Below are 27,948 nucleotides of genomic sequence, written 5' to 3'. Positions count from 1 at the left end.
ATTTTAAGCAATGCTGTCATCTCCTTCATAGACTAATTTAAGGACTTACATTGTCAGTAGTGCTGAAGTTAAAATTTAAGATATCAGATTCAACTGCTTACAGCTGGTAAATAAAAAGTCCACTTCAACTACATCAACTGTAATACATAAACTTAATTTAATCAAAAATATGCTTTCAGGGAAGGAAAACACTTCTATCTTGATACTGTAACTCAACTGGTTTACCTCTGAAAAAAAAGGACAAACTTGCATGTCATCTCCGGGTCGGAGCCATTATACAACCTGCAATACATTATTCAACCTAATGTACTGTAACGCCTGTTCACGGCTTTCTTGGTGCTCCCCTACTTACAAATTGTTGTAAATTCTCTCGGTGACCACCCAAAACATTTTTATTATTAATGTCCTTTCAATTTCCTGGGGATGAAAAAAACATTCTTTTGTATTTCAAAGTAAAATACAAAGCCACGAGCAGCAGTGATTTCTCGTTTGTTGTTGCAGTTTCAGAGCATTTCAGGGCTGGCAGTGAAGCCATTTCAATATACATTTATAAAATGTACCACTTTGAAAATACTGGCACAGTAGCTGAAGGCATAAAGGAGGAACAATAATATTTGATATTGACATTTTGTGTAGTGGAAATTGCACACATCCCTCTGCACCTACACTGTCAAGAAAATGTATTTTCTTAAACATAAACAACAAAATATACATTTAAAGCATAACATAGCACAAATGCAGACAAATGCACATTGCTTTCCTTTTCAGACCACGTTTCCTGGTTGCTCCTGAACGACGTCACATTAAAAGGCGAGCAGCCGGTCTGAGAGGTTATTTCCATTGTTTTCACTGTGGCTGTTATTAAAGTTATCTGCCAGTCTTCAGGGTGAAAGACTGCGGTTCTTTAAAAGTTTGCATTGTGGGAGTGGGGAGGGGGGGGGGGAACTTCGGTTTAACTGCTAGACAGTCGATGGTAAAAGTAGATGTAGCCCAAGTCTTTTGGAGGCCTTTCTGACAAACACACTTTGTGGTCGTTGTAGATCACCCACCTACAGGGAAACAGAACATGTGTGGAGTGTGAAATGCTTTCAAAGTGTCACTTCATTCAAAAAAAGGACTGCTATGAGGACAGAGGAAATAGTTCAATTTATTTTTTTCCATTCAGTCTAAGAAAAATTGACAGGCCCTGCGATTTTCACACTTCCGGCGGCAAAAGCTTAATAATAAAAATGATCATTATTTTATTTCTTTACAACATGGATTTCCTGAGATGACATTAGGATTAGACCATTGAAAACATGGAAGACGTTTTTGTGACAGTGACTCATAGTGATCAACAACATGCTGTTGGTGTTGTACCACAATGAACTCAATGAATATAAAGTTCAGAAACTGTGTGCGACTCACCTTCCCTCCTTTTTGATGTGACAAACATAATGTCCAGACATCGTGGATGTTCCCATGTGACTGATGAAACCAAAGAGCTCATAACCTGATAAAGGGGGAAATCAAGTCACATACAGAATATGTGATTAGATAACACAGCAGTGTTTCACAAATACTAAATGTGTTATACTTAGACCACCTGTTAAACAATCTGCTCAAGTTAACATCTTCAGTGGAAGGACATGTAAACACTGGGCATTCATACAAGCCTAAGGCCTCTACACAGTAAAGAGAAAAGGACAGTTGCGAAAGACAATGCCTTCATGTTACAGATCAAGAACAGCATAACAAATAATCAAAAAGATAAAACATACATATGCACAATTGGTATATGTATGTGGATGCTTTGTTACACAACATATTATCTTTGTGAGGAGTGATGAAGGGTAGCACCAATAGGTTATTTCCATGGTGGAAGAAAAATTCAATCAATATTTGGGAATAACACCTAATACACTGAGGGCATTTATAACCAGCTTGTTGAAGCAATACAAGATCACTATGATGTATTGCTTGTATAGATTTTACGAGTTAAAAACAAACAATATAATTTTTTTCTTTTGGAATCAGCTGTCACTTCAGTCAATCTCTCTCTCTCTCTCTCTCTCTCTCTCTCTCTCTCTCTCTCTCTCTCTCTCTCTCTCTCTCTCTCTCTCTCTCTCTCTCTCTCTCTCTCTCTCTCTCTCTCTCTCTCTCTCTCTCTCTCTCTCTCATATATTGGTGGGCCAAATTCTCTGGGAGGGCAAAGCAGAGAAAGGGGAGGTAACCTTGTCCCTTTTGACCTCATAAGGAGCAATATTCCAGATCGGCTCATTTGAGCTTTCACTTTCTCAAAGGCAGAGCGGGATACCCAGGGCTCGGTTTACACCTATCACCATTTCTGGCCACTGGGGGACCATAGGCAGGCCAGGGGAACGCATATTAATGTTAAAAAAGTGACAATTTCATGCCATGGGACCTTTAAGAGCTAAAAGGCTTCTGCATCATGTTTTTATGCCTGAAGTTGGTCTGGCAGAGCAGCTCAGGGAGCAGCAGCACCACAGTACACTGTGTATCAGCATCAGACATTAATTGGAATTAAGGTCAACTGGCCTTTGAAAGTACATAAGGTCCAGGCAAAATAAAGAGGTAGAAAATGCCCTCTTACACTTTTTTTGGACTCTGACCCCATTTTAATTTAATTTTAATGGAGGTCTTTTTCTTTCAAATGAATATACTAAATATGCTAAACGCTTCTGCCGGATATCTGCCCCAATTACCAAACTTAATCTAAATTTGACTCCAACTTTCATTGCACTTCTACTGATTCAACAGATGTGGCAAAAAGTCAACCTTTCATTGGTTGATGAAAGGATCAAAAACAAATAAAGTCAAGACAGAAACGGGAGCTACAATCAGTCAACCAGAGTCACTCACGTCCCGGTCCGTCTTTGACCCGAGGGCCCGACGTGTCTCTGTCCGGGGACAGTGTGGGGTCGCTGTGTGAGTTGGCGTTAGACAAAACGTTGCCGTTGGGCTCCGTGTCGGCCATGTCTGAAAGGGCGTCACTCTCCTCCTCTGGGTGGGTGAAGATCCAGTCCAGTGCTCGTTCGAGGTTGTTGTTCTGAAAGAATGTTTCAAGTTTACTACGTAAATTCAATGTAATCCAAAACACAAAATGCCAAACATATCAGTTTTCAAGAAGATGTGAGGAAGATTTTGATAGTTCTCACTTTTGCATATATCAGTGTTGGTAAATTAGTTTTAGCCAGTTATTAAAAATAATTATTAAATTACATTCGCTATTATGTGCTGTAGGAGGATATCACCATTTCCTTGGAACATCCTGTGCTGCGCAAACACTGATGCCTAATATGACTGAAGCAACACTTTCTTCTTTCTGGGCTGAGGATAATACATTTTCCTTTTCTATCTTGTCATCTCGCACTCGTTCCCTTGCTGTTGTGTCTTTGGGTAGCTCCTCAAAAATAAAAAAACATTTATTGGGGAGGTGGCAGGTATCCATCTGTGCACGATTCCTCCTAAAGGATATTTGGTTTTAATATAAAATAAAGGTGCAATTGCTGGAGAAGTTTTGCTTTTAGCTGCCTGCTTTTTCTGTCTCTCCCAGTAAAGTCACTGAGGTTGAAAAACATTTCCTCCTCCTAATTTTGGACTGCTAATAAACCGGGCCATGAGACCCCTCTCTGCATCACACCTCCATCCCCCTCAAGAGAATTATGTTTTTATGTTTTTCACTTCCACAATCATAGATAGCAGGGAGTTTGGTGGTATTGTGAATGATATACAATAAACAAGGAAGCCGGGCGTCTATTTCCGTGCCTTAATAACAGTCCGCTGTGCTATTTTTGCTGAAAGAGCAGTTTGAAATTTGAAATGGGGGCCATTTCAAAACAGGGAAGATAATACATTTGCTGTAGATGCATTCCCTTTGAATCACATACAGTAACGAATCTGAACTTCTCTACTGTGCTGACACTATTTGTAAACACCATGTACATGTGACATGTAAGAGCCCAAATTTAATTTGCATTGATGCTTTAAAGTTTGTAAAGCAAACAAATGGGCCAGCCAAGCCCATTTATGTGAGCTTGGTTTTCATAATCTCGCCCTCTCTTTGCCCTCTTTTCAAACGACACCTCACTTCATACCAACCTCCTAATTGAACTGTTTACACTTTTTCTGGTACTGTTTCTATTGGCCAGCCCACTCTTCCTTTATCTGTGGTGTCAGGCAGGTCGTTGCTATGGTGGTGTTTCTGCACTAATCAAACTGTGTGGGTGGGTCTTTTGTCCGGAGATTTTCTCTTGACTTTGTTTTTTTCTGCCATATAACTCACAGAAGTGAGTCACAGAAAAAGGAATGAGCGCCGCCTATAGAGGTCTGACTCTCAGGAAGTGGTGCTGTTTCCTTTGTTGGCTAAGTCATGGCAGCCATCACTGCAAACACTAGCTAACTAACATTCCTTTTCTGGCCATTCAACACAAACCACTGTTACACAATACAGCAGCAAATGCAGAAACTAAAACTGAGGTGGATGAACAACAATTTACTCTTAAATGTGGAGGATTAGGACTCATTTAAATTAGCTGGCAGAAACAAATTATTAGAAGAAATAAGAAATGCCTGGAAAATAAGACTCAGTGCCAGCTAATAAGAAAAGTTATTTAATATCAAGACATGAACAGAGTGGGCAGAAGACTGACCGTGGCTTTAAGTGCCTGGATGCTGTGGGCGCGGGGAAAGCCCATTGAAGTGAGGATGGCGATGCTCTCCTCGGGGGGCGAGTTGCCCAACAGGGTGGCGCCCATGGGGCTGTCGCTGGTGGAAGGACCCGGATCCATCATGGAGGGCAGAGTGAGAGGTTCTGCAAAGTCTGAGAAGAGAGAGAGAGAGAGAGAGAGAGAGAGAAATAATAATGACATATTTTTAACCCAATAAATGAACATATTTGCCTCTGCATGAAATACATATAAGAATAAATGATTTCTCATTTCCAAGTGAACTGCAATGCTTTCTACATTAAGAGAATCAAATGAAAGAGAAGTGACCCATCCTTGCCATAAATGAAAGTACGTAGCACTCATCTCCCACTCTACTTCTCTAAATACGACTCCTGGTCTTGTGTCCTTTCGATTACCATATACAGTTGTTTATATGCACCAGGCAGAGAAACCAAAGACAAAACTGAACATCTCATGTTTGCACGTTAAGTTACATTTTTGCTAAATTGCTTATTTTTTTACTTAAACGTTGACTCTGTGTTAACATCACAGCCTGTATTAAATAGTCATGAAGTTTTATGAACTATGGCCCTGTTCAATAAGGCTACATTTAAAGTTTTACCAAAGTCACTGAAAAAAAAATCTTACAACAAAAGTTGAATAACTGAGTCGCCTTGCCTGCACAGTGCTCGAGAATGCTATTAGTTTACCTTTGTAAAGCAGCACTCAAACGTTCACCTCAGTAAAAAAGAAATGCATGCTAAAATAATTAAGTTAAAAGTTTAGCTGTTAAAATAAAAGTTTAAGTAATGTTATTTAGAAAGTATTGAAAGCAGACAAATGTGGGGAAGGAAGAAGTTACATTTGTGCAGCAGACAGGGACGGAACGCTTTACTGAGGTAACTGAGCCTGAATGCAGCCTATACTGCCGATGCATTAGGCCCATTTAAAAACTAAGGGCGCTGCTCTAATTTCTCTCCTCTCCACTCTAGAAGCTCTTTACAGCCAACCAGGGAAATGAAAGTGACATGAGTCGATGCCTCAGGGGAGCGTCTCTACTGCTGAGAGCCTCTACTAGAACAAAGTCAACTCCGACAAAGTTTCTGATGATCACACACACACACACAGAGAGAGAGCGAGAGAGAGAGAGAGAGAGCGAGAGAGCGAGAGAGAGAGCGACAGCGAGAGAGAGAGAGAGCGCGAGAGAGAGAGAGAAAAACAAGATAAACACCTGCAGTACACAGAGGGATGCAAAGTCTGCATGATGGTACAAAAACGGTGAGATGTATCTTACTTTGAATTACCTTTGTGCTTAAAAGGTCCCATATAAATAAACTTGCTGTGGCCTTGCATCTTGCAGCAGAAATGATTTGGGTGGCTTTGCATTGGCATAGAAAAAAAGCACAACTTAAGCTTCACACGTGAGCTGACTGGCTTTCCAAATTAATCCAATTCTTGGCCGACCATTGTGTTGCATTGTGAAGCAGTACCTCCATTTCTCTTCCTTGTTCATTGCCCATATCTTATGCTCACCAGCTTATTTAAAGTGTCGGAGAACTTTGTCTCTTTTGGTGCAGCTGCTGCTCAGTTTATTTTTTTATTTTTGGGTCATTTATACAGTCTGAATCACGCTCACACTAATCTCTGTCCATTGAAACAGACGCTGAAGTTACCATCTGTATTATTATCTGTCAACACATCACATTGTAATTTATCTTTAAATTATGAAGAAATTGTGCACTTTTTGCCGTTTCATTCTGTTGTACTTTCATCCCAACAGTAAAAAGTAAAAACATTTGTGTCTTGATCTCTCCATATTGATGTTCCATTTGAATGCAGTGATGTTCCCTTACCAGGCTCCTCCATGTGTGCAATGATCCAGTTGAAGGCCATCTCTGGGCCCATGTTGCCTGTGTAGTAGACCGCCTTCCTACAGGCCTCGAGCGGAAAGCCCATCTCCGCCAGCTGCATTACTGCTGCCTCGTCTATTTCTGGAGCTGAGGACACCACAAACCAACATCAATAACAAAAAACATAGCAGTTGCTGATTCAACAAACCAAACATATCTGCAGGGGCTCTCTCTTTGGGCCTCATTAAACAAAAAGACCGGAGCAGAATCAGCCCTGGGGACGTATCTTTATTGAGGGATGATTTATCAGGGAGAGAAATGAGTCTGGCTAAAAACAAGCAGAGCCACGTGGAAAATTAAAGTTTGTTTGGAAGTAGAGAGCAGCTGCAGCACCTGCTCAAGCGTGCATGGTTAGAGGTAGCATTCATCACTATTGCTTGGGGCCCAACATATATAGTACTGAGTAACTGAGGTCTGTAAAAGAGAAATTAAATACTCACAGTCCATGGAGCCCATGGAGTTATCTGAAAGAGGAGAAGAAACACAATCAGATCACTCTCTCCCTCAAAACACAAACACACACACACACACACACACACACACACACACACACACACACACACACACACACACACACACACACACACACACACACACACACACACACACACACACACACACACACACAGTCTTCCTATGTTTGTATGTGGTTTTGTGTAGTTTCATGTATATGAATGATAACTAGTTTACAGGTAACATAAAAAATATAAAAAAAACCTAGAGAGAATCTTTCAGAATTTTGGTTGGGCCCCAGGGGAAATATTTAGCTGCTGGGGCAACATTAATGACCCATTCTGACATTCAGGAGTTTGCTGCTACAGCCCTTTTTCATCTGGCATGAGCAGCAACCTATAATAGCTAACATTTTTGGCTATAATATTAACAAACTTGACGTATTTCTGTAACATGGGCACTGCTGAATCAGTTTGCTGACTGTTTAATATATGTATGCTGTTGTCGCATCATGTTTTAACATTTACCATTGTCTCCTAATTGTCACTTGTGGGCACAAGGGCTGCTGTTTTGCAATCATATTAGGGATGGCCCTTTACAGACAGGGTGGGCTCAAGCTAAGATGTCAGGGGAGATTTTTGGAGGAGGCCTGCCACCACCTGCAGTGAGCAGATTGGTTGGCACTAGAAGCACTACATTCACAACATGAGGAAATCATGCTTGTATCAAAACAATAAAATACAAACCGTCTCTTTCCCAATTTTTCTTTCCTCACTGTCACCAAAACCTGAGAGTTTTACAAAGTCCGTTGCGGTTTTAGTTTAATTGTTGTGCTAACCCAATTCCCGTGTGCTCCCTCCCTCTCTTTGATATTTTCACTAGATATATATAAAACTGGAAAACAGACCATGGTTCATTTTAAATATCCAGTGAGTATGTTAAATAGAAAATGTACCGAGTTTTCCGGTTTAAGCCTGAAGGAGACAATCAGATTAACAAAGAAACCAAAACCAGAAATCAATATCTATAACGTTTGAGCAGATTTTAATTGTTTGTTTTGTGTCGTGATACTTTTTTTATTCTCTTCCATTTTCTTAATGGCCTGGAATAATTGAGTGAATGGATGATACGCAGACCAATGAAAAATAATGTGGTTCAAGCAGCATGCAGGAAAACACATTTGTGCGGTGGTTCTGTGTAATCAATGAGAAGCACTGAAGCTTTCTGGAGACACAAGGTTGACCAATGATTAATCACTGCGGATGCCAGCTGGGGACTAATGGGCCAATGGTACATTTGCAACCAACAAAACCCATCATATAAACGTGACATTAACAAATCAAAGAATGTACTGAAAACAGCACATCCACTCCGCCGACCTCTTTTCCTTTTAAAGATTCAATTGCCTGGTTTACACACATGTTTGAACCTCTTTGTAAGAGGATATCAATAGTAGACAAAATGGAGATTCCAATTACTCTCAAACTTACTACATCCAAAAAACATTTACACATATTTCATGCATTGACTTCACTGTGGCCGTCTAAGATAGCTGCATAGCTTGCTGCTGTCAGACGTTGATATGCATTGCTACCTAAGCAAGGTAGTTTCAGCTCAAAGAAAGGACACTTTAATGTGCAAAAAGAGTTTTCTGTACTAAAAAGCAGCCGGCTAAACGATTCTATAAAGCTCTCATGAAAAAAAAAAAAAACTTCCTGATTCTGTCAATGTGTGAAGCACAGCAAAAGGCTGCTTGCAGATGTTAGTGTCTTTGTAGCCCGGACACCCATTTTGTGTTCGGAGCTTGAGACGGCCCAGAACACTTTGTGCTTCACGCCTGCTAAAATATTAACGAGAACACTGATAACTTGATGTAGCTCAACAAACAACGGAAGAAGAAGGCATGGAGGAATGAGAATTACAATCACAGAGGGGACAAACAAAGACAAGCAAAAAAGAGGGATGTTGGAGTTCTGGCCTTCCAGGAAGAGAGGCAGACAAAAAGTACTGTGTCTGTAACATCACTAAGTAAACAGTCTAATGTAACAAAGTTTCACGACAACAGTGGTTGTGCTCTAAATCACACTCACTGGCTTTCTTGTTCTGGTGGGTTATTCCCACAGCCCGGGAAGTGCATTTTAAGGGGATCTTAAAAAATCATTATAACTTATTAGGCTTAGCCACACTGTGAACACAGCATCTTCTCAGTAATTGATTGAGCATGCCTTTCCCATAGGATTCCATTTAATATGCCCTAAAGAGAAAACTTGGGCGGCTTTGAGCAGAGCATCATATTAGAGACAATTTCACAGATCATTTGTCTCTGTCACAAAAATACGAGACATTTCCTGAAAAGGATGTTTGGTAGTAGCTTTGGAACAACAAAATCTGAGTTAGTTCTTAAAGAAACGCTGTTATACACTTTATTGGGAACAATCTGATATATACTGTATGTGTTTTTAATATTTTGTACACTCATGTATTAATACAGAGTGGACACAATACGTTTGGAGAAAACAACGCTCTTTAAAACGAATAAAATTACTGTGAAATTGAACATAAAAGGCTAAAATTGCCCCACAGTAGTTAAAAGCACTGTTTTACATTTTCCCAAGTAGTTGCATAAATGCAAATATATCCTTGTAGGACACTGTAGGTGAGTAATGTCAGCTTGCGACCAGGGAATCCTTCTCAGTAACTTCTTAGTTAGAATAAATGAGAACTGTCTGATGGGAAAACGGTCAAATACATTTAAAGCACTGCTAGCAACACTGGTTATTTGCGTATATATTCAGCAGAAATTAATATAGCAAAAAATGTCAGATAACATTTACATTATCTTAGTTGTAAACCCAATGCCATCCCTTGCCTTGTCCCAATTGTGTCCCAATGCATACAGCAACACACACACACACACACACACACACACACACACACACACACACACACACACACACACACACACACACACACACACACACACACACACACACACACACACACACACACACACACACACACACACACACACACACACACACACACACACACACACACACACACACACACACACACACACACACACACACACACACACACACACAGTACCTCTGGTATCTTCAGGTAGCACGATGGGAGGCATAAGGTCAGGCAGCTCCTCTTCACTCGCCTGCAGCCCAGTGGCCCGCAGCCGGCTCAGATCCAGAAAGTCTGGAACATCTATGGCCAAGTCTGTAAAGGGAATAGACAGATATAACATTTACTGAGCAATGCATTGACGTGAATGGTGTTTAGAGCCTTTGCTGTTAAGTTCCTGTAAGTTGAGGTTCCAAAAGAATTTCAGTCCAAAGCAGTTTAAGACATACATTCAGTTTGTTTTTTTCTTTTAAATGTTGACTTTTTTCATCAAGTTTAGGTGGTGCCATTAACTTATATTTGAACACCTCTCAGTTCCATGGAGGAGTGAAAAAAATGTGAAACAACCTTGATCACATTAAAAGTAAGGAGTTTCTGCTGGCTCTTTGCGTAAGTGGCACTCCCCCATAAAACACAACTGTGACTGTAGGTCACGTAAAATATACATAAATATGAACTCCATCAACCTTTTACAGCTATGGAAAGAGTGATGGATGGGGGTAGTTTATGTCTATAATTTCAAAATTGCAGATGAAGCCATTCCTGAGTTTACAAAAATGTACAGTTTCACCATAGACTGTATAAAAGAGTTTCACCTGTACGGTGCTTGCGAATTGCTGTTGGATGGTGCCATCTGCTGGACATTTAAAAGCACTACAAATCCTTAGAATTGAGTCACAACATTGGTGATCTTAAAGTCCTCATATTATACTAATTTTCACATTCATAACTGTATTTAGAGGTTGTACCAGAATATGTTTATGTGGTTTAATTTTCAGAGAACACCACATATTTGTTGTACTACACATTGCTGCAGCTCCTCTTTTCACCCTGTGTGTTAAGTGCTTTGTTTTAGTTACAGAGTGAGGCATCTCACTTCTGTCCCATCTTTGTTGGGAGTTGCACATGCACAATAAGTTCTGCTAGCTTGTCAGTTGCAGTTCATGAGAGAGTGCCAATCTAGCAGCTAGGCAAGCATTATAACATGTGTTACAAAGTGATGCAAGTTCTGGAGGCTGGACTACAATAGAGTTTGTGAACAGTGTTTGTCTGGGAGATGGAAAGTCCCTTTGGTATATAATAAAAAGATATACAACACAATAAAGGAAAGGGAAAAAGCATTATATGAGAACTTTAACAGTCTATGGTATAGACTACAATAGGTTTAAATCCCAGGATGAAAGGTGACAGATAGTTACCTAGTTTCTTCGGCACCCAGTCAACTCCAAATGTGAATTTTTTTATCTGCAAAACCAGATACTCTGGGAATGAGGCAAAACGGGAAGTTCTGCAGAGAAAAATAACAATTTTGAAAAGAGAACACACAATTTCACATTTTATCAATACAATTGGTTTTAATTTATATACGTGAGGTAGTAAAAAAAAAAAGTGAGGTGTAAAGTAATCATTCCATGCCCAAGAACAGGTGGCCCTTTGCTCACTTGATTCCGGCTGACTTTGCCTGCAGCGCTGAGCTCCAGAAGTCAGGGACGTTCTCCGGCTCTGTGAAGGCCTGCAGGCAGGCAGTGAAGGGGATCCGTGCTCTAACTGGCTCAGGAAGAGCCTGCATGTTCTCCTCAGCGTCCCTCTTCTTGGCCTCGTATGCCAGCAGCTCTTCTGGAAGAATGACAACAAAAACATACATTTTGAGCTGTGCAAATAAGAGTTAACACCAGCAAAACTCCATCACATTTATTATTTTAAAAAGTCAAATTTAAGTAAAATCAAGGGCGATACAATTTGCATTTTAAAATTACTACATCATTTATGTTGTTCAAGATGGCCTGATGACAAGACTGACAGCCTTATTGTCTTTACCAGGGTCACATTTGTTTATAGTAACTACACAAGATCATGTGCAGTCACCTTTAGAGACAAACGTGTCCTCCCTCACTTTTGGCTACACAGCTCCCATTTTGACACAAGGACCTGCTGATTCTCTCAGCGGCTGGTGCCACTAGAGGCCAGTGTCATGCCAGCTGTACCCCCAGAGGCAGCTGTGGCTTCCTGCTGTAGTGAAAAAATGTGTGTGTGTGTGCATGTGCGTGTGTGTGCGTGTGTTGGCTCCTTTACCTCGATTGGTGGCCGCCTCAATGGGAGCTGGCAGCTGGATGCAGTAGTCCACCCGCTGAGTGTAACGAACCCGACGTGTCTGGCAGCACTGAACTCGCTCCTCCACCAGGAAGCGGAAGACATCACTTGGGTTCTCAGAGCCTGCACTGTTCCTCTGTAGGACAACAACGTATAGCGAGGATGAGAGGGGGAGTTTTAATATCAACCACAAAATCTGGCAATGAGATTAGGCCTGTTTCAGTTTGACAGACATGTAGACTTTTTTTACAGTATTGAATAAAGACCAGTGATGCGGTCCAATGCTGATAAAATAAAGGTTCTTCCCAGACTGTGGTCAATACATTTGCTTGCTACATGCTTTCTTTGCACATTTCATTTCTCACTCAAGATTTTTTTCATCATTTAATTATTGACTTGACTTATATTAGCCAAATCAAATCCCAATGGCAGTCATGCTGTCCCATCTGTTCCCTCACATTGCTCGGTATGTTGCGCTAATGCACCGATAATCTTTAAACTTCCTTAGCCTGGAGGGTTTTAGTTTCCTTTAGTCGACAAATACTTTTTAGAGAAAACGCTGTTTGTATTTTAGCAAAAAGACAAAAACACGAGGATTGTTATTTTAAATACTGTGTGTCTGCTTTACAGCTGTGCAGAAGCTTCTCATGTACCATGCATATGGACAGCTTCTGTGAAAACTCTTTTCTTTGCTGTGGTCTATTACAGTCTCCTGGCATGACTTTAACACAACTGCTGTTTGACCCACATCTCTTAATACAGTCATTTATAATGTAGATGCAACTCTTTAATAGAAGAACCGTCTCAACTAACCTTATGTGTTGCATCCTTTTAGAATCACAGGCACATTAGTTAAGATCACTGAGCAGCTGTGTGTCCTCACTGCTTATGAACAGCAGGGGTCATTGGAGTTTACACTGCGTTTATTTGAAGACTGTGATAAAGCATGGCATCACGACTTAACACATCAGGTTGCATTGCAACCTTTCTGCAACCCAGCCCTTCTATTCTAAGAGGCTACAGTACTCAAGTTATAATTTTACTCAGGCCAAGAATGCAAGCTGACATAGACAGAGGAAAATGTTGCTGATGGTGGTGGCTGTAGTCATGTTATTTATGTCTGGATAACTAAATCTGTGTCAAGTTTAAAGACAGCTGTATAGGCAAGTAACTAGATTAAAGCAGGGGGGGAGAGTAACAGTCTTTTTTGAACAACACCAGTTTTAACCAAGAAATAGAAGCTTTGTTCAGATGATGGGGAAAATGGGTGGTTTGCTCCTGATCTTCACAACATTAGGTGGCTGAAGTGTCGGGGTCCAAGTCAGAGCATGTATCATCATGGCTGAGGAAAAATAGGAAGCTTTATCTGTCCTCTCTGTGTACCGGATAGCACTGAGCTATATATATCCAGGCTGAGAAAGACACGTCAAAGCACCCTATGTATACGTACCAACCAAAGAGACAGTGTGCTGTGTTTAGTCAAAAACAGACCCTCCCCTCTCAATCAACTGTCTGGCCATGTGTGTCAGGGGTCAGATGTAATGTAACCCAGCCATTTTGTAAACATGTTATGATTTCACAGTGGGGAAAATTGAGGTTTAATGGGGCAGTCAGTGATGGGACACTTTGTAGTAAACAGGAATTATTGACAAACAAAAAATGTAATTCCAAATTCCATAGCTTGCCATATTTACATAACTTTAATTATGCTGCTATCCATAATAACAGTCACAGTAAACGATCCCTACAAAGTTATAGTCACATTTTAAGAATGAACCCCAATAAGTGTGTAGATTAAAATAAAAACAGGGTAACAACTGAGCAAACTCCATCAGCTGATAAAGACCAAAAGATGGTGTTAAAAGCTCCACAAAAAAGCTAGCAAATGGACCTTGCGTTAAGATATTTTGGACAAACGATACAGTAAGAATAATTTTAAGATGTCTTGTCACGGGAAGTTTTGGGTTGGTGGAAAAGCATAAAAGGTCAGAAGGTCACCAAAATCATAAGGAGACATCCTCTGAGGACTATTAACAATTTCTGACATCAATTTATCAACTACAAAAAAACTAAGAATAAATAAATCTTTCAACAGCTTGAAAAATACTAATCATATTTTGCAAATAATTCTGTAAACACAAACAATATAGATACAGCACTTCACAGCACATATACATACAGTACATATTCAATTTGAAAGTTATTGTTTTTTAACTAAACAGCATCTAATAACTCATGTTATTTAGGTATAAAAGTTAGTCTTGTGATGTCAGATACATAGTAATCTATTGTACATTTTTTATATTTTGACGTTGACAGAAGTTTAGCTTCACTCACCTCCACCACATTTATAATGTGCAGGAGGAACTCGTGGGCATCTTGTTGTCTGTTGGAGGAGAACTCTGGGTGCCCCCTGCTGACCAAGGCTTTTAACATTCGGGGAGAGACGCCCTTCTGCTGGTGCTGGAATGACAAGATTTGGGCATCACACACACTAACTTTGCATAACCACTCACCTGTCTCAGAGGGAAGCATAAAACAGACCGGTGGTGAATATTACAGCACACTGAAAGCAGCATTGCGTGGCCAGCCAGTACCAGGCTCTGTACCAGAGAATAACCAGTGAATCCAAAAAAAAGAACTGGGTCCCATATGTGCATTCATTTTTCAGTAGTCTATATCCATGACGTTCCACTTCCGTGATTTCTCAGGATATTCTGCTGGATGTCCCTGTTTTTGGGTCAGATGTCCCATACCTTCTGCCTTCTTTGTGTTGGCATTCTTTACTCTGGTTGATTTATGAGGACTATGGTGCTGATCCTCAGCTCTCTGCAGGGTAAATCCAGACAGCTAGCTAGACTATCTGTCCAATCTGATATTTTCTGTTACACGTCTTAAACAACTTTTGAACATATACATGTTCCACCAAAACAAGTTCCTTCTCAGGATTATTTTACAGAGGCACTGTCATTGTGTCCGGGTCTTAGTGCCGCCCAAGACTATTGTGATTGGTTTAAAGGAATACCAATAAACCGCAGCACTGTGGGAGGTAGGTCTGGCAATGTGAGACTATATCATCAGTAAAGAGATACCATAGCACCAATTTTTTAGCATGCACCAACAACACAGAGAGTGCTATTGGCTGTAAATCACGGTTTAGTATGCAGAAAATGTTTAGCATCAACAATTAACAATTGGCATCACAGCCTCCCAATTAAAAGAGCTTTACCCTTAAGGGCCTGCTAAACAGAAAATAGAATAGATTAAACTATATTAAACTTGTGTCTGGCTTATCTGTCTGCTGGTGTAAAGAAGTCAATGTTCAAAGTTGGAAGTATTCCAAGTCTTCAAATGCCACCAAGCAAAGCAAGGAACTAGTCCTCCTCCACTCTCGTGGCCTGTAAGGCAACACTCAATGCTCTCAACAACAAGTTTTGTAGTAACATAGTATGCCAACATTAAAGAATACAATTTAATTTTTTGGGAGATAACCGTTAAACTTATTAGTTTTCTGGTGGACAGTTACCCATACCATTTTAATAAGAATACGTAATTGCAATGGGTAATAAGTACAGACTGACCACAGCTTGCCAACTCAGGCCCCTTCTCAGCTGTCATATTTAAACCTTCCACCCCCCATCACATGCAAAGGAAGTGAAGGATCAAAGTTCTGCCCTATCAATTACTGTGGCTGGTAAAGCTTATAAAAAGCCTGGGTCTTACAAAGTGCTGGGCCTCATTACGCTTTAATGGCTTTCCTCTCGTAGTTTCCCAGCAGCTGTGTACTTTGTAGTTCAAAAGGCAATGATTTTATATCATGTGCATTTAAATTAGCAAAGCAAAACACAGAAAGTATACAGCCAAATAAATCAATGAAACTGTTCAGAGATTGCAGGAAGCACAAGAGAATTATATCCCACAGCTAATATGTGTGACTAAATTAAGCAGCAATGTGGGAAATTAAAAGCAAAACACAGTATGAGGGGTATGCTTGGACGTGTGTTCTTAAACAATTTGAGTTGCAAATTTGGGACCGCAGCTGTCACAATTAAAAAAAAATGCTCATGTTTAAGACATATAATGCATTGTAAAAAGTTGTTTCATGTTTCCATTGGTAAAACATCAAACTGACAAGCTGAAACTCTGTCTTGACAACAATAACAGTTTAAACATTCAAAAAGAGTGCTAATATTGAGTGCTATCACTCAATATTAACATGCTTCTGTCTGTTATGTACCCAGTTTGGGAGCTGGACATACCCAGTTTAATACCTTGTATTCTTCTTTCATCACCTGTTCAATGAGCTCAGATTTCATGGGTGGTTTGGAGTACTGGCCTGAGAGCAGTCCATGTCCCAGTTTAGCCCTGTCGAACAAAAACAAAAGGCATAAAGATTCAAACATACAGTGTTTAGTTGAATTCTTGGGCTGACTTCTTGGATGACACACTGAGGGAACACGTGTATTCACTCATCAGAGAATAACATTTCAAAACCTTCAGGCAACACTTTGTCTTTTCCAAAATCCTTCTGATTTGCAGATGTGGTAACTAATCTGTAATTTATTAGTAAAAAGTTGATTTTATAACATAAATGTTTGTTCCTTCTTCAGACTACAGACAGTCTTTTTAGATCCATTATTTGTAATGCACCATACAACACATTACCTGTAGGCGACAGTCACTTAACCCATTTCAGAACAACTTTCACTCAAGTCTTATGTTGTTTACACATGACAAGAAGTATAAAAGCAAGTCAAGTTAAAATGAAGACTGACCATTAGTTTTACATCAATGCAGTTGGTTAAGTGTAAGTCTTGCTGTATCCCTTTTCATATGAATTTGGAAAGAATTTTCTGAATCTCTTTCTGTACTTTCTTCTTTATTATGCACAATTAGTACAGAATACGGGGTAACATATTAATTCAATTAGAATAAGCATACCTCTCCATAAAGATTTAATTAAAAATGTAATTAGTGCTTTTAAGAGAGGGGTCATATTTCATAAATACGGGCCCGACGCACTAGGAGACAGATTTTCTTTCCTAATGACTTGATTCCTGCTGACAGGCTATCAAATAGGAACAGAGACGGGAATAAACATGTTTATCTGGCAATGTGCCTCAGAATATGAAACGTTTGTTGCTTCACATATCTATTGGCTGCCTGGCTAAAACGCCATTTACATTTCATTATGACCACAGCCCCCTACTGACCTCTTGCAACACACAGGCTAACATGACAAGTATTTAGCAGAACAAAAAAGGCTTTCACCCCACAAAATAGCTGCTATTTTTTTAATTTAATGAAGATTTACAGACAATCCTTGTCCCTCTTATAAAACAGCAGAAGCATTATTTAGTTATTCCAAGCATTTTGTCAAATCATTGGAAGTTAGTTGCTGACAACAAAACCTGAGCCTTTTTTAACCACAGAGACAGCAGCAGTTGGCAAACACTTTCACTTGTTTTGTGTACTGTAACACTGCCACTTAGTAGTCACTTACATTTGTGTGGCGAAGTCCTGGGTGGGGTCAAGGGGCGAATAGTCAAATATTCTCTGAAGATTACCAACATACCTAAAGATCACAATACATGGAGATGGAGCACATCAACTGCCAATCATGCTAATATTTGCAAGATTTTACTTTATCAGCTTTGGTAATTCATTAAATTAAGTCCTTCTCTGCATTTACAGTATATTTTCTCCTCTCATTGCTACAAAGACATAAGAAATAAAAAGCAATTAATGAAATCAAGTTGTATTCCTATGAAAACAAAATTCTGTTTATACTCTAAATGGCTTAGACTCCCTAAACATGGCCTTCTTGTGCTCTGATATATATGACTAATGTAAACAGAAATAAAAAATAATAAGTCTACATTACATGCAAAATAAAATAGACAACAGCATATTATATGTGAAGTCTCATCACAGTGTACTCACATCCTCTGAAAGTCTGGGATGCTGAAGAGGACCTGTAGCACTGTGCCGAGGTAGCAGCTGTTTCCCAGGTTTTTGATGCCTGTGTAACCAGAGCCAAACACCGCTTTCAGCTTCATGCCCGACTCCTGGATCACCTCCCATTCACTGACCCGTGGCCGGGGGTTATTGTCTGTGTGGTGACCATTCTCTGTCTGCAGGGAGAGAGCTCTGTGTGAAACCTTCACTGGGGAAGCCTTACGTTTTGGTTTCGTTTGGTTTGTTTGTTTGTTCACATCTTAACTTACTCTTTTCTGCATCTGTAGCATGTCTATTCCAAAGTGTGACAAGTGTTCGGATACGTGGGGATCCAACACAGCTTCCTCCTCCTCAAATGAGTAGACATCTGAAACCAAAGCATTGATTACATGACTATGACAGGCCTGACCCTTAGATTGTACAGGTGTACATCGTAAACTGGTAAATCTGTTTTTATCATTTTCAAATCATACTATTTAAATACAGTAGGACATAAGGAGAGTTACTGTTTGTGTGTTTTCTGGTGTGACACTTTGACGAAAGTTTCTTTGCGTTAGTAAAACTCAAACATTTAAAAAAGGACACTGACTAACTGACAAACACCATGTAATAACTTGGATTCTGCAGTCCGGCTAATGATGTCATGCGTCTCACACCTGCTCCGTCAGGGGTGATGGTGTCCAGTTTGACAGCCAGGGGGTATTTGGTCTCTTTGTAATGGTCCAGAGCATGGCCGTTGCCTCCGCTTCCATCAAAGAACCACTTCCCACAGAGCACTGCTCCATCTGACAGGTTCAGCCACAGGTTTTCTCTCATCTCACACTTTTGACACTTCCAGCCACTGATAGTAAAAAAACAAAGACTCTTGTTACTGTTGTTTTTTTTAAATCTGAATGACCACAATTTGCTCACAAGCAGGTGAAGAAGTGATCAGATTTTCACTTTGACTGTTAACAGATTGGGTAAACAGGGCAAACAGCAAGAGACAAAGTAATGCAGTCATGAAAGGCTACACAAATGCAATCATCTACCCACAAAAATGTATAAATGATACAGTGGAGTATCGGTGTAGCTTGATGATTTTCTTACCTGGGTGGGATCCTGACCCCATTATCCAGCTGTCTGAGGCTCCTGGCATGTCTGGACACCTGGATCTCCTCATCCCAGGATTCAAGCTCCTGCTTCTTGTAAGCTGATGGTGCATTGAGCACTGCATCACAGGCAATGGTCACCTGAGTGTCACAGGAAACAGCAGAGACAGAATGACGTTCTGGAAGTGGTATTGATTCATGTAACGTAAGCTGTATCACATAAAGCAGTTGATTCAGCATAGTAGGACAGAGCAGCACTCTTTTGCTACTGTAGTGCAGAAACAAACCATGCAAAACAAAGAGGGTAAGGGTTGTAAAACAACTATGTTTAACATCAACATTTGTTCATTAAATGATACATGCATAAACTAATTTGAAAATGTAAATCCCATGACATGCCAACACCAAGCCTCATTCACTGCACTGTAGAAGCTCATAGTTCTCTAAAAAATAAAACAAAAACCGATAACAGGAATAAAATGTCTTCTCTGGAATCCATGCAAGAACTGAAACACAAAGCCAAAATATATATTGTATGTGTGTCCAGTGGTTCCCCAGACTCTTTTCTTGGCCAATGAATTTAAAAATCTTCCACCAAAAACCATCCAAATAAAAACTTTTAAACTGCTGATAGAGGTTAGGTGAAGCACAGGGGAAACTCAAGCTTCCACAGAATATATTATATTCTTGAATGCAAAGTTTATAATGTGTGACCATGGAACTCTTACTTAAACCTTAACAAATTCAGGCTTTGTGGCTCTTCAACCTGTCTGTTCAGTGAACGGGGAACCACTGAGTGCACCCTCCCCTTCGACATGCATGGAAACACACCAGAGCCCGTGCAGCACCGACTCACTGACCAGAGCAGGCAACTCCTCAATATTTGGTAAGGCGATCTCGAAGTGGTCTGGAAAAATGACAAGCTTGACCTCGTCTTCATATTCATAGTCCTCTCCATTAAAATCACGGTTTAGCTCTAAATCTACAGGGGAGGAAGTAAACATTGACATACTTTATAGTTATCTTATGTTCACTTCTTTTCTGGCCTCAAGTGTGAGGTCTGTTCTTTTTTTATGTCCTTCATTTGTTACTTTAGTCAACAACATAATAGTCTGATGATGCAGTATGCAGATGAGTAAAAACAGATGAATCATTAATTAAATAAAACCAACACGGGCACCTTTACAGCAATAACAGCTGATGAGGATGACTCTTTTGCTCAACAACAATTCATGTCGAGCTATATTTAGCCATTTATGACACACTCTTATCAACAGCAAATTACAGAGTTGCTTAGGTGTACTGAGGATGGCTTAAATCTCTGACATTTGTCTGTGCAGCTATGGCAGACTCATTTTATAATTTATTTTATAATGAGACTACTTAAAATTTGGGCTACACTACCATTAGTATTTTCCTTATTGATTAATCTGCTTGGTATTTACTTGACTAATCTTCTATACCATGTTAAAAATATGACCATCACGCTTTCCTCAAGCTTTCCGACTAACAGTCCAAAACCCCAAAACATTTAGTTACGATGGAAGTTAAATGAGTAGTCAATTAATCGATCAATAGGAAATTAACCTGCACTTATTTTGATAATTGATTAGTTATTTTTGCAAGCTAGTTTTCTGCTTTTTCTGTTACGTGTTTTGGAGGGGCTGTTTGTCGTACAAAATAAGGTATTTAAAAGACATCATCCTGGGCTATATGAAGACATTTTATGTCAATCAGCGAATTGATAACTTAAATAATCATTTCATTTTTAACTTTTTAAACCAAAATCTAGAGAGCCTCTTCTCTTTAATCACTCTCCATACAGAGTGGTCCGTTCTCCACTCCAGCCTAAAGTCATGTAATGACTCATGAAGAACATGATCATAGGTTATCCCTGACATTATTATTATGCCAACTGACTTCACATCTGACGTTACCAGCCAAATGAGAACACTGGACTGGTATGGAGATGACGGCAGATACGCACATGCCCGCTGTCACATCAAAGACCCAAAATGGGTGACAGAATCAACCGTCTCTTAAAGAGAGTCTGACAAAATGTCCATCAGAGAGACTGAGTCAGAAGTTACTACAAGGTTGACCTAAACATGAACAGCAATCATCAAAAGGCAACAGCTAACTAAATCTATGACGATTATGAAACAGAAACATCAATTACATTAAGGGTGAGTGGAAGAAATTCCTCCCCCACCAGGCCAGCAGTGATGGAGGGGGTCGGGGGGAGAGGAGAGACACCTGGTCTTTGCCGAGCAGCGTCATAGCTGCTGTGGAAGTGTGTCAAGGAGGTTGACAGGTGGTGGCAGCTGAGAGGCCAACAACCAACACCACCTCCCCACACCGAGGAGGAAGAGGGGAGTAGAGCAGGCTTTGATTTAGAACAGTTACCAACCCCATATACAAATATATGGTCTATATTTAGAGCACAGGAGGTGATGAAGAAGGAGAATGGTGGGGAACGAAGGAGATGAGGCAGAGTGTGATCATGGGAAATATTTGACTTTTTGGGTAAAGGGCAGCTGGGGGGAGGAGGGAGAGGGGGTGGGGTCACCACAGTGTAACCAACATATCACCAACTTGTAATGGAGGGGTTCTCTTAGAGGGGAGAGCTGTTTCTGACCACACAGACCAAATACTTAACAAAACACATCAGGTTTAGTCCAGCCTCTGACCAGTGGTGGAAACTGTATGGTTTTATGCCTGGAGTATGTTTTTTTAGTCTTTTACCTCAACTGGAATTTTATTTATCTTTGCTTACTTATTTCCTGTTTGGATCCAACTGTATTTTAACAAATCTTTATCATGTAAAGCACTTTGTGACTTTGTCTGTAAAAGGTGCTATATTTAATAAACTTATGATATTATATCCATTACAAATTACATACATTAAAAATGTGAGGTACTTGAAAGTTTCTTCTACTTAATTACATCTTTGAGGAAATATTGCAATTTTTACTTCACTACATTTATCTGATCTCACTGTTTGGATCTCTGAGAATTAAGACCCCAAAACACAGCTGCAATTACCGCTTACAGCAATAGTTGCCATTTCAGAGAATGAAACGAAGAGCTTGAAGATTGTAACTTTAAGCAACATTTTGAATGCAGGATTTTCACTTGTAATGGAGTATTTTTACAAAGTAGAATTGATGCTTTTACTGAAGTAAAGGATCGGAGTACGTCTTCCACCACTGCCTCTGACTTACCTAGAAACACTTTTCCATTTCTTCGTCTGGGGATGGCGCCTCCTGCAGCTCCTGTGGCTTTCTGTGGAAAGCAGGAGGAAAGAGATTAAATTGGATCAGAGAACCCTCGTCCCATTAAAGGCATCTTTTAACACCTTTGATGATCCTCTTTTGCGTTTTTACGCAAAGTAAGTTAAAAGTTTTTACGCTCTGCTGTGACAGAAGGTCCAGATGGTGGTCATTTTGTTAGAAATAGATGCTGGATGTTCCAGCTGCCAGGTCGGGTTACAAGGCGAGGGAAAAACTAAATTAAAAAAAGATAAATCTGATTCAGTTGCACGGTTTTTCTAAAACAATTTCTAGATTTGGACAGATACCATTAATGTTATGTCACACGTCATGTTTGGGCCTTCCTTTGCCTGAAGAGCATGTGATCATTTTCCTTTTTTCTCTCTGTCCAAAGTGATGGAACACTAAAATAATTTATCATTAACAGACTGATATACTTTTTCAGTCTACCAACAATTTTTTCTTCTTGATACATGAATCTGCTAAATGATTGTCTGGCAGCAAATCAACCCGATACCACAGACTGGTTTCCTATTTATCCCCTTCAGGTCACTGCTTCCAATTTACTCAGCAGGGAGGAGGACACAGTGGCAGACAGACAGAAAGACAGAGAATGCTGACACACTCAAGACCAAGTGGACTCATGGGGGGGGGGACAGCAGACACAGGAGCCTGCAGAATGTGAGCAGCTGTTTCAGACCAGATCCAGGCATGGAAATAGCAGCTCTTTACAAAGCAAAGCTTATCTGAGGGCAATTAGAGCCAGTGAGAAAACATGGCAGCAGCTAAGGCCTTGTGTTGCTCAACATCAACTTTAAAAAAAGAAAAAAGAAGAAAAAAAAGGGGTTTGTCTGAGATTTCTTTTCTTTACACAAAGAAAAAGCAAAAATGTTATTAACTGGAAGAGTACCACTTTTTTTTTTTTTTTTTTTTTTTTACATAATTGGTCCCACCAGGTTCTTTCTGGGAAACAGAGGATATTAAAAGAAAAAGAGGGAACGGGAAAATGAAGTGTTAAATGGAAAGTTGGAAAGGTTACAGTCGTGATATCGGGAGTATAGAAAGATGAAAACCTATGAAGTGTCATCCAAAAACACTCAGGCAGCCCTTAGCCTGAAGGTGAGCCAGGTCCAATGAAAAGGCTAAAAACAAAGTTTCTTATTTTCATCTTTCTTCAATTAAATATCAACGACCAAGTCTTCCAGCTCCAATAATATACAGAGCACACAACATAATTTAATCACTGGTGTTCAAAGTATCTGCATCAATATATCAGCTATCTGGGTCACTCAGTGTACTTTTCTATCAAAAGCTACTTTCAGTACTGCATAATTCTGCAGAGTCAGTCACCACAGTGTGAATTTGACTTGTAATCCTGGTGGCATTAAGAACACAATCTACTACCTGAATATACACATTCCACAAGTGGCATAATAGTAAAATGCACAAGTGCTTCTTTAAATAAAGAATGGCTAACATTTTACATCAAGTTCCCCTATTTATTTATGATAAAAAGTATACAAACATGTAGTAAATACTTTATAACACACCATAATGTAGTTCTTTGCAGCTTTAAGGACATTTGAAGTGCTTATTACTAATGTACAGTATTTGTCAATAATTATAACTTTTATGAAGACATGTTTGATATTTTTAAAACAGTATTTAAGTAGTATTTATTATCTGTTTATACACCAGCCCCCTTCTTGTGGGTGCACACAAGGAGAGTTATATTTGTGTACAAATACATTAAGAAACATTAGTACTGTGTAATAAACCAGGTGATAAATGTTTATATACTGATTGTAAATGTGGGATAAAGTGTCTCAATTCAGTGTTTCAATTCCAGCGTTCCACTTTTCCACGTTATGAAACTCTCAAAGTAGATTAATACATTGTGTATTATCAAGTTGTATGAAATACATTTTTTTTTTTTTTACATAGGCCTACTCATATAGATAATGTCCCTCTTGCTGCTTTTCGTGTATTGTTTTATTGATTGCAAAATTCTCATTCTTACTACTACTACTACTACTACCACCGTTAATGTTAAAAATCAGTACGCACCAAAAGATACAGGGCAGGTGTAAAACGTACCTCTTTGACATGTCGTTTGAGGTGCATGTAAACGCTCTGTCCTGTTTTGCGATAATGTCTCTCCACATGTTCCCGTCCAAAGCCCAGGAATGTGTTCATACACACATACAGGCCTCCCTCTGACTCCTGCAGACCAAAACAAACAGTAACAATGAACAGCAGCACGGGGTGAGGAACAATCAACACAATAACACATTAAACAGATTTAAAAATACCATCAAATTGTTGACTTCTATTCTAAAATTGCCTAATTTCAGAGTAACGCAGAGGAAGATATATACTACTTCCAGTGTATCACACAACTCTTCTATCTTGTAATGCCTTTTTCTAATTTGACAAGGTATTTTACAGTGACAATAATATGAAAATAATCATTTCAGTAGAAGCTGCCGTGACAAAAACATCAAAGCTAAAAATTTCCTTATGATACAATGTACTTTGGCCACATTCCCTGGCACAAAAACATGTACATTGTAAATGCAAGCAAGAGAGATGTGTCGATGATACTGCAAGCACTTTTTCAAAAAGCCTTTCTTGCATTTTGTCAAATAGCTCAAAATGTGTTTGAGCCCTCTTGTACAGTAAAAAAAAAAAAATCTTAATATAACCGAGAAAAAGGCTGCTGGTGAAAAACCTGTTTTTTTTTTTTACTATAAAATCCACAGTCACATTCACCTTACACACTCTTTTAGTCAAAGAATGTCTCAAAAATGGGATTTATCTTTGATCATTTGTTTTATACAAGCAATGTGATAAATGTTGCCACTGTTGATTCAACTAAATACTATGTGCATCCTGTCACACACAATGTCATTGACAAGATACAAAAGTTATGATGCATGTGACCAGTGGCTCACATTTAAGGTGTTTTAAAATGCAGGATAAATACAGTAGGATCTCCTTCAGGGGATCTAATTTCTTCTGACAGAAACAACCTGGATGGATTCACCTCCTGGGCACTGCCAGGTGCCCTTGAGCAAGGCACCGTACCGCCCCAACCGCTCAGGGCACCGGTCCAGCACTGGCTGCTCACTCACTCTGACATCTTTTAGGGCCTGTGTGTAGTGATTACTAACAAACAGAGCGTAAATTGTAATTTCCCCGCTGGGTTATTAATACACAGTATTTAATTAAAAATAAATTAAATTAACCACCTGCACTTTCACACGCAGACTGTTAGAAAGACTAAATACATCAAGATATTGCTTCAAAACTAACTTAAATCTGCAATCAGTGCAGGCCTAACAAACCCCTCTGATAAACCTTTAAGTGGCCCAAAGTGTCATATGAGCTTCAACAGTCCAAGGATAAAAATAAACCAGTCCTCAGGCCAACATGATGAGCTCCAGACAGCTGAGTCACCTTTAAATACGGTTTAAGCCAAGAAAGTAATTTTTTTTTAATGTATGCAGTATGTGTTAAGAGCCAAAAACACAGACTTCCTATCTGTCACAAGTTTTTACAAGTACAGAAAATGTTGAACTCAGCATCAGAACTGTAAATTCTGACATTTAAAACTGCTGAAAACAAAATTGACTAATTAAATGAAAATATGCGACAAAATATAGCTCTTGAGATTTTCTATGAACTCTCTAGTGACACAGTAACATAAAAAAATACTATAAAAGGCCCGGACAGACTCATTAGTGTCTACCAGAATCACAATGCTAGCAGGGGTTAGCATGATTTTTTGATTAGTCATTGTAAACTGAACACAGACGTGAATTGTAACTGTACATCACACCACAAATTAATTATTACTAGCAAAGGCTAAACAACACTGTTAGGATTACAAAATATCACTATAAAGTGAGTATGTGATTAAAAAACATATTGTAATATAATATTACAAACTTCCAGCAAAGCACCACTCAGGGAATTTAAAAGGTGACTGTGAACTCCCTCTCACACACCGCAGCTAGGCTAAATTTTGAAATTATTTCAAAGCTCGAGGCAGGTGTGTTAGCAAGTGTGTTTATTGGTTGAAGCAGCAGTGTGGCCTGAATTGCACCGTCTACCTTTCCCTGCACAAAGGGAAAGCCCTCCATCTCTCTCTCTCTCTGCCCTGAGATGTAAACAACGTTGAATTATTTATTTTATTTTCTCTCAAGTTCACGGAGAAAGGTGGCCATGGTGACACATTCACACATTAAAGAAGAATCACGTGTGCTTTTAAGTAAAGCCAAACGAGACTGTCATGTCCCCCGAAACAACGCGCTCATGTCTGGGTATGTAGCCAGTGTGGACACTTACTGGAGAGTCGAAGGAAAAGGCGCACTCGCTCTTGAAAACCCTGTCTCCTGTTTTGGGCACTCTGATGGTGGGCATGTATGGGACCAGCAGCTCTCCGAGGTCTGCAGCCATCTTCGCATTCCTGCTTCTCGCACAACAGTGCTGCGGAGCCTGCGGAGCAGCGCTGTCAGAGAGGAGGATGCTATTTTTAAAACACTATGTCTCTACATTCCTCCGGCCAGGGGGATGTGACGCTGAAAAACATAAAAATAAAAGGGGTGGAGGCTGGTTGCAACACACGCGGAAAGAGCATGAAGGCTAATGTTGTTCTTTTGGCTGTTTTCTGTTTTTTTGCAAAAAAGCTTTGACCTGCGCAGAAATGACATCGCTACTGTTGACTGAGGTGACGCCTTCTGCTTAGGGATGTTTTACCAGAAGGGCCCCTCCCACCTCTGAGGATGATTCACAAAGCCACCCACACTCACTCCAATTGTGCAAAAGCATGATTATGAGGTGCACTTTGATAGCTGCTACTTGCAGTATCTATAAGCCTATCCTACAAGGCCACCACATAAAAGACTTCATAAACGTGTTGATCTACAGTAGCTTTTGTTAAAATTGTAATCCATTTTTTAAAAGTTAATTTAATTTCTCTGTAACATCTAGTTTTTATAATAAATAAATGGTGGAAGTCACATTTAAAAGGAGTTATTTCGTGCATTTTAGAATTGAAAACCCTATGTCCATCAGACAAACATCTTGTCTGCACAGCTCTGCCATCAGGTGGACGCTCTGGTTAAGAAACATTTGCCAAAATTGTATCCAACGCAGTGCATCCTTGTTAACAAACTAATGTGTTGCCTGGCTACCTCCTTGTGGATGAGATGAACAAGTGTGATCCGTTTCTTATAAGGGAAAATATAGCACACTATCAAAAGTCTATACCTCAATGTGTACTCCAATCAGATAGACAGACAAGACAAATAAAAAAATAAAAAAAAGATTAAAAAGAAAACAGACCACATTAAATGAGACTGTA

The 27,948-nt window shown here is 39.6% G+C and overlaps 1 protein-coding gene across 2 annotated transcripts; it reads right to left on the bottom strand.

Moving 5' to 3' along the window:
- Nucleotides 1-293: 293 nt before the first annotated feature.
- Nucleotides 294-27,318, bottom strand: usp13 (ubiquitin specific peptidase 13). 2 transcript variants are annotated; one of them, XM_034881891.1, is made up of 21 exons: nucleotides 26,931-27,318; nucleotides 24,678-24,803; nucleotides 22,533-22,593; nucleotides 20,169-20,290; nucleotides 19,307-19,449; nucleotides 18,874-19,058; nucleotides 18,487-18,584; nucleotides 18,203-18,393; nucleotides 17,763-17,834; nucleotides 16,531-16,624; nucleotides 14,597-14,722; nucleotides 12,242-12,395; nucleotides 11,611-11,785; nucleotides 11,368-11,456; nucleotides 10,142-10,264; nucleotides 7,021-7,044; nucleotides 6,524-6,667; nucleotides 4,653-4,822; nucleotides 2,863-3,049; nucleotides 1,408-1,492; nucleotides 294-1,049 (listed from the first exon to the last, which is right to left on the bottom strand). In XM_034881891.1, the coding sequence occupies exons 1-21, from the start codon at nucleotides 27,039-27,041 to the stop codon at nucleotides 953-955; spliced, it is 2,577 nt and encodes an 858-aa protein (XP_034737782.1). In that variant the 5' UTR covers nucleotides 27,042-27,318; the 3' UTR covers nucleotides 294-952. The 2 variants fall into 2 exon arrangements, with proteins under 2 accessions (XP_034737782.1, XP_034737781.1); XM_034881890.1 differs by having other exon boundaries at nucleotides 16,519-16,624; nucleotides 26,931-27,041.
- Between the last annotated feature and the right edge of the window lie 630 nt (nucleotides 27,319-27,948).

This window comes from Etheostoma cragini, chromosome 9 (assembly GCF_013103735.1).
Source record: "Etheostoma cragini isolate CJK2018 chromosome 9, CSU_Ecrag_1.0, whole genome shotgun sequence".
Lineage (NCBI taxonomy): Eukaryota > Metazoa > Chordata > Actinopteri > Perciformes > Percidae > Etheostoma > Etheostoma cragini.
This window is presented reverse-complemented; position numbering and strand designations above follow the sequence as displayed.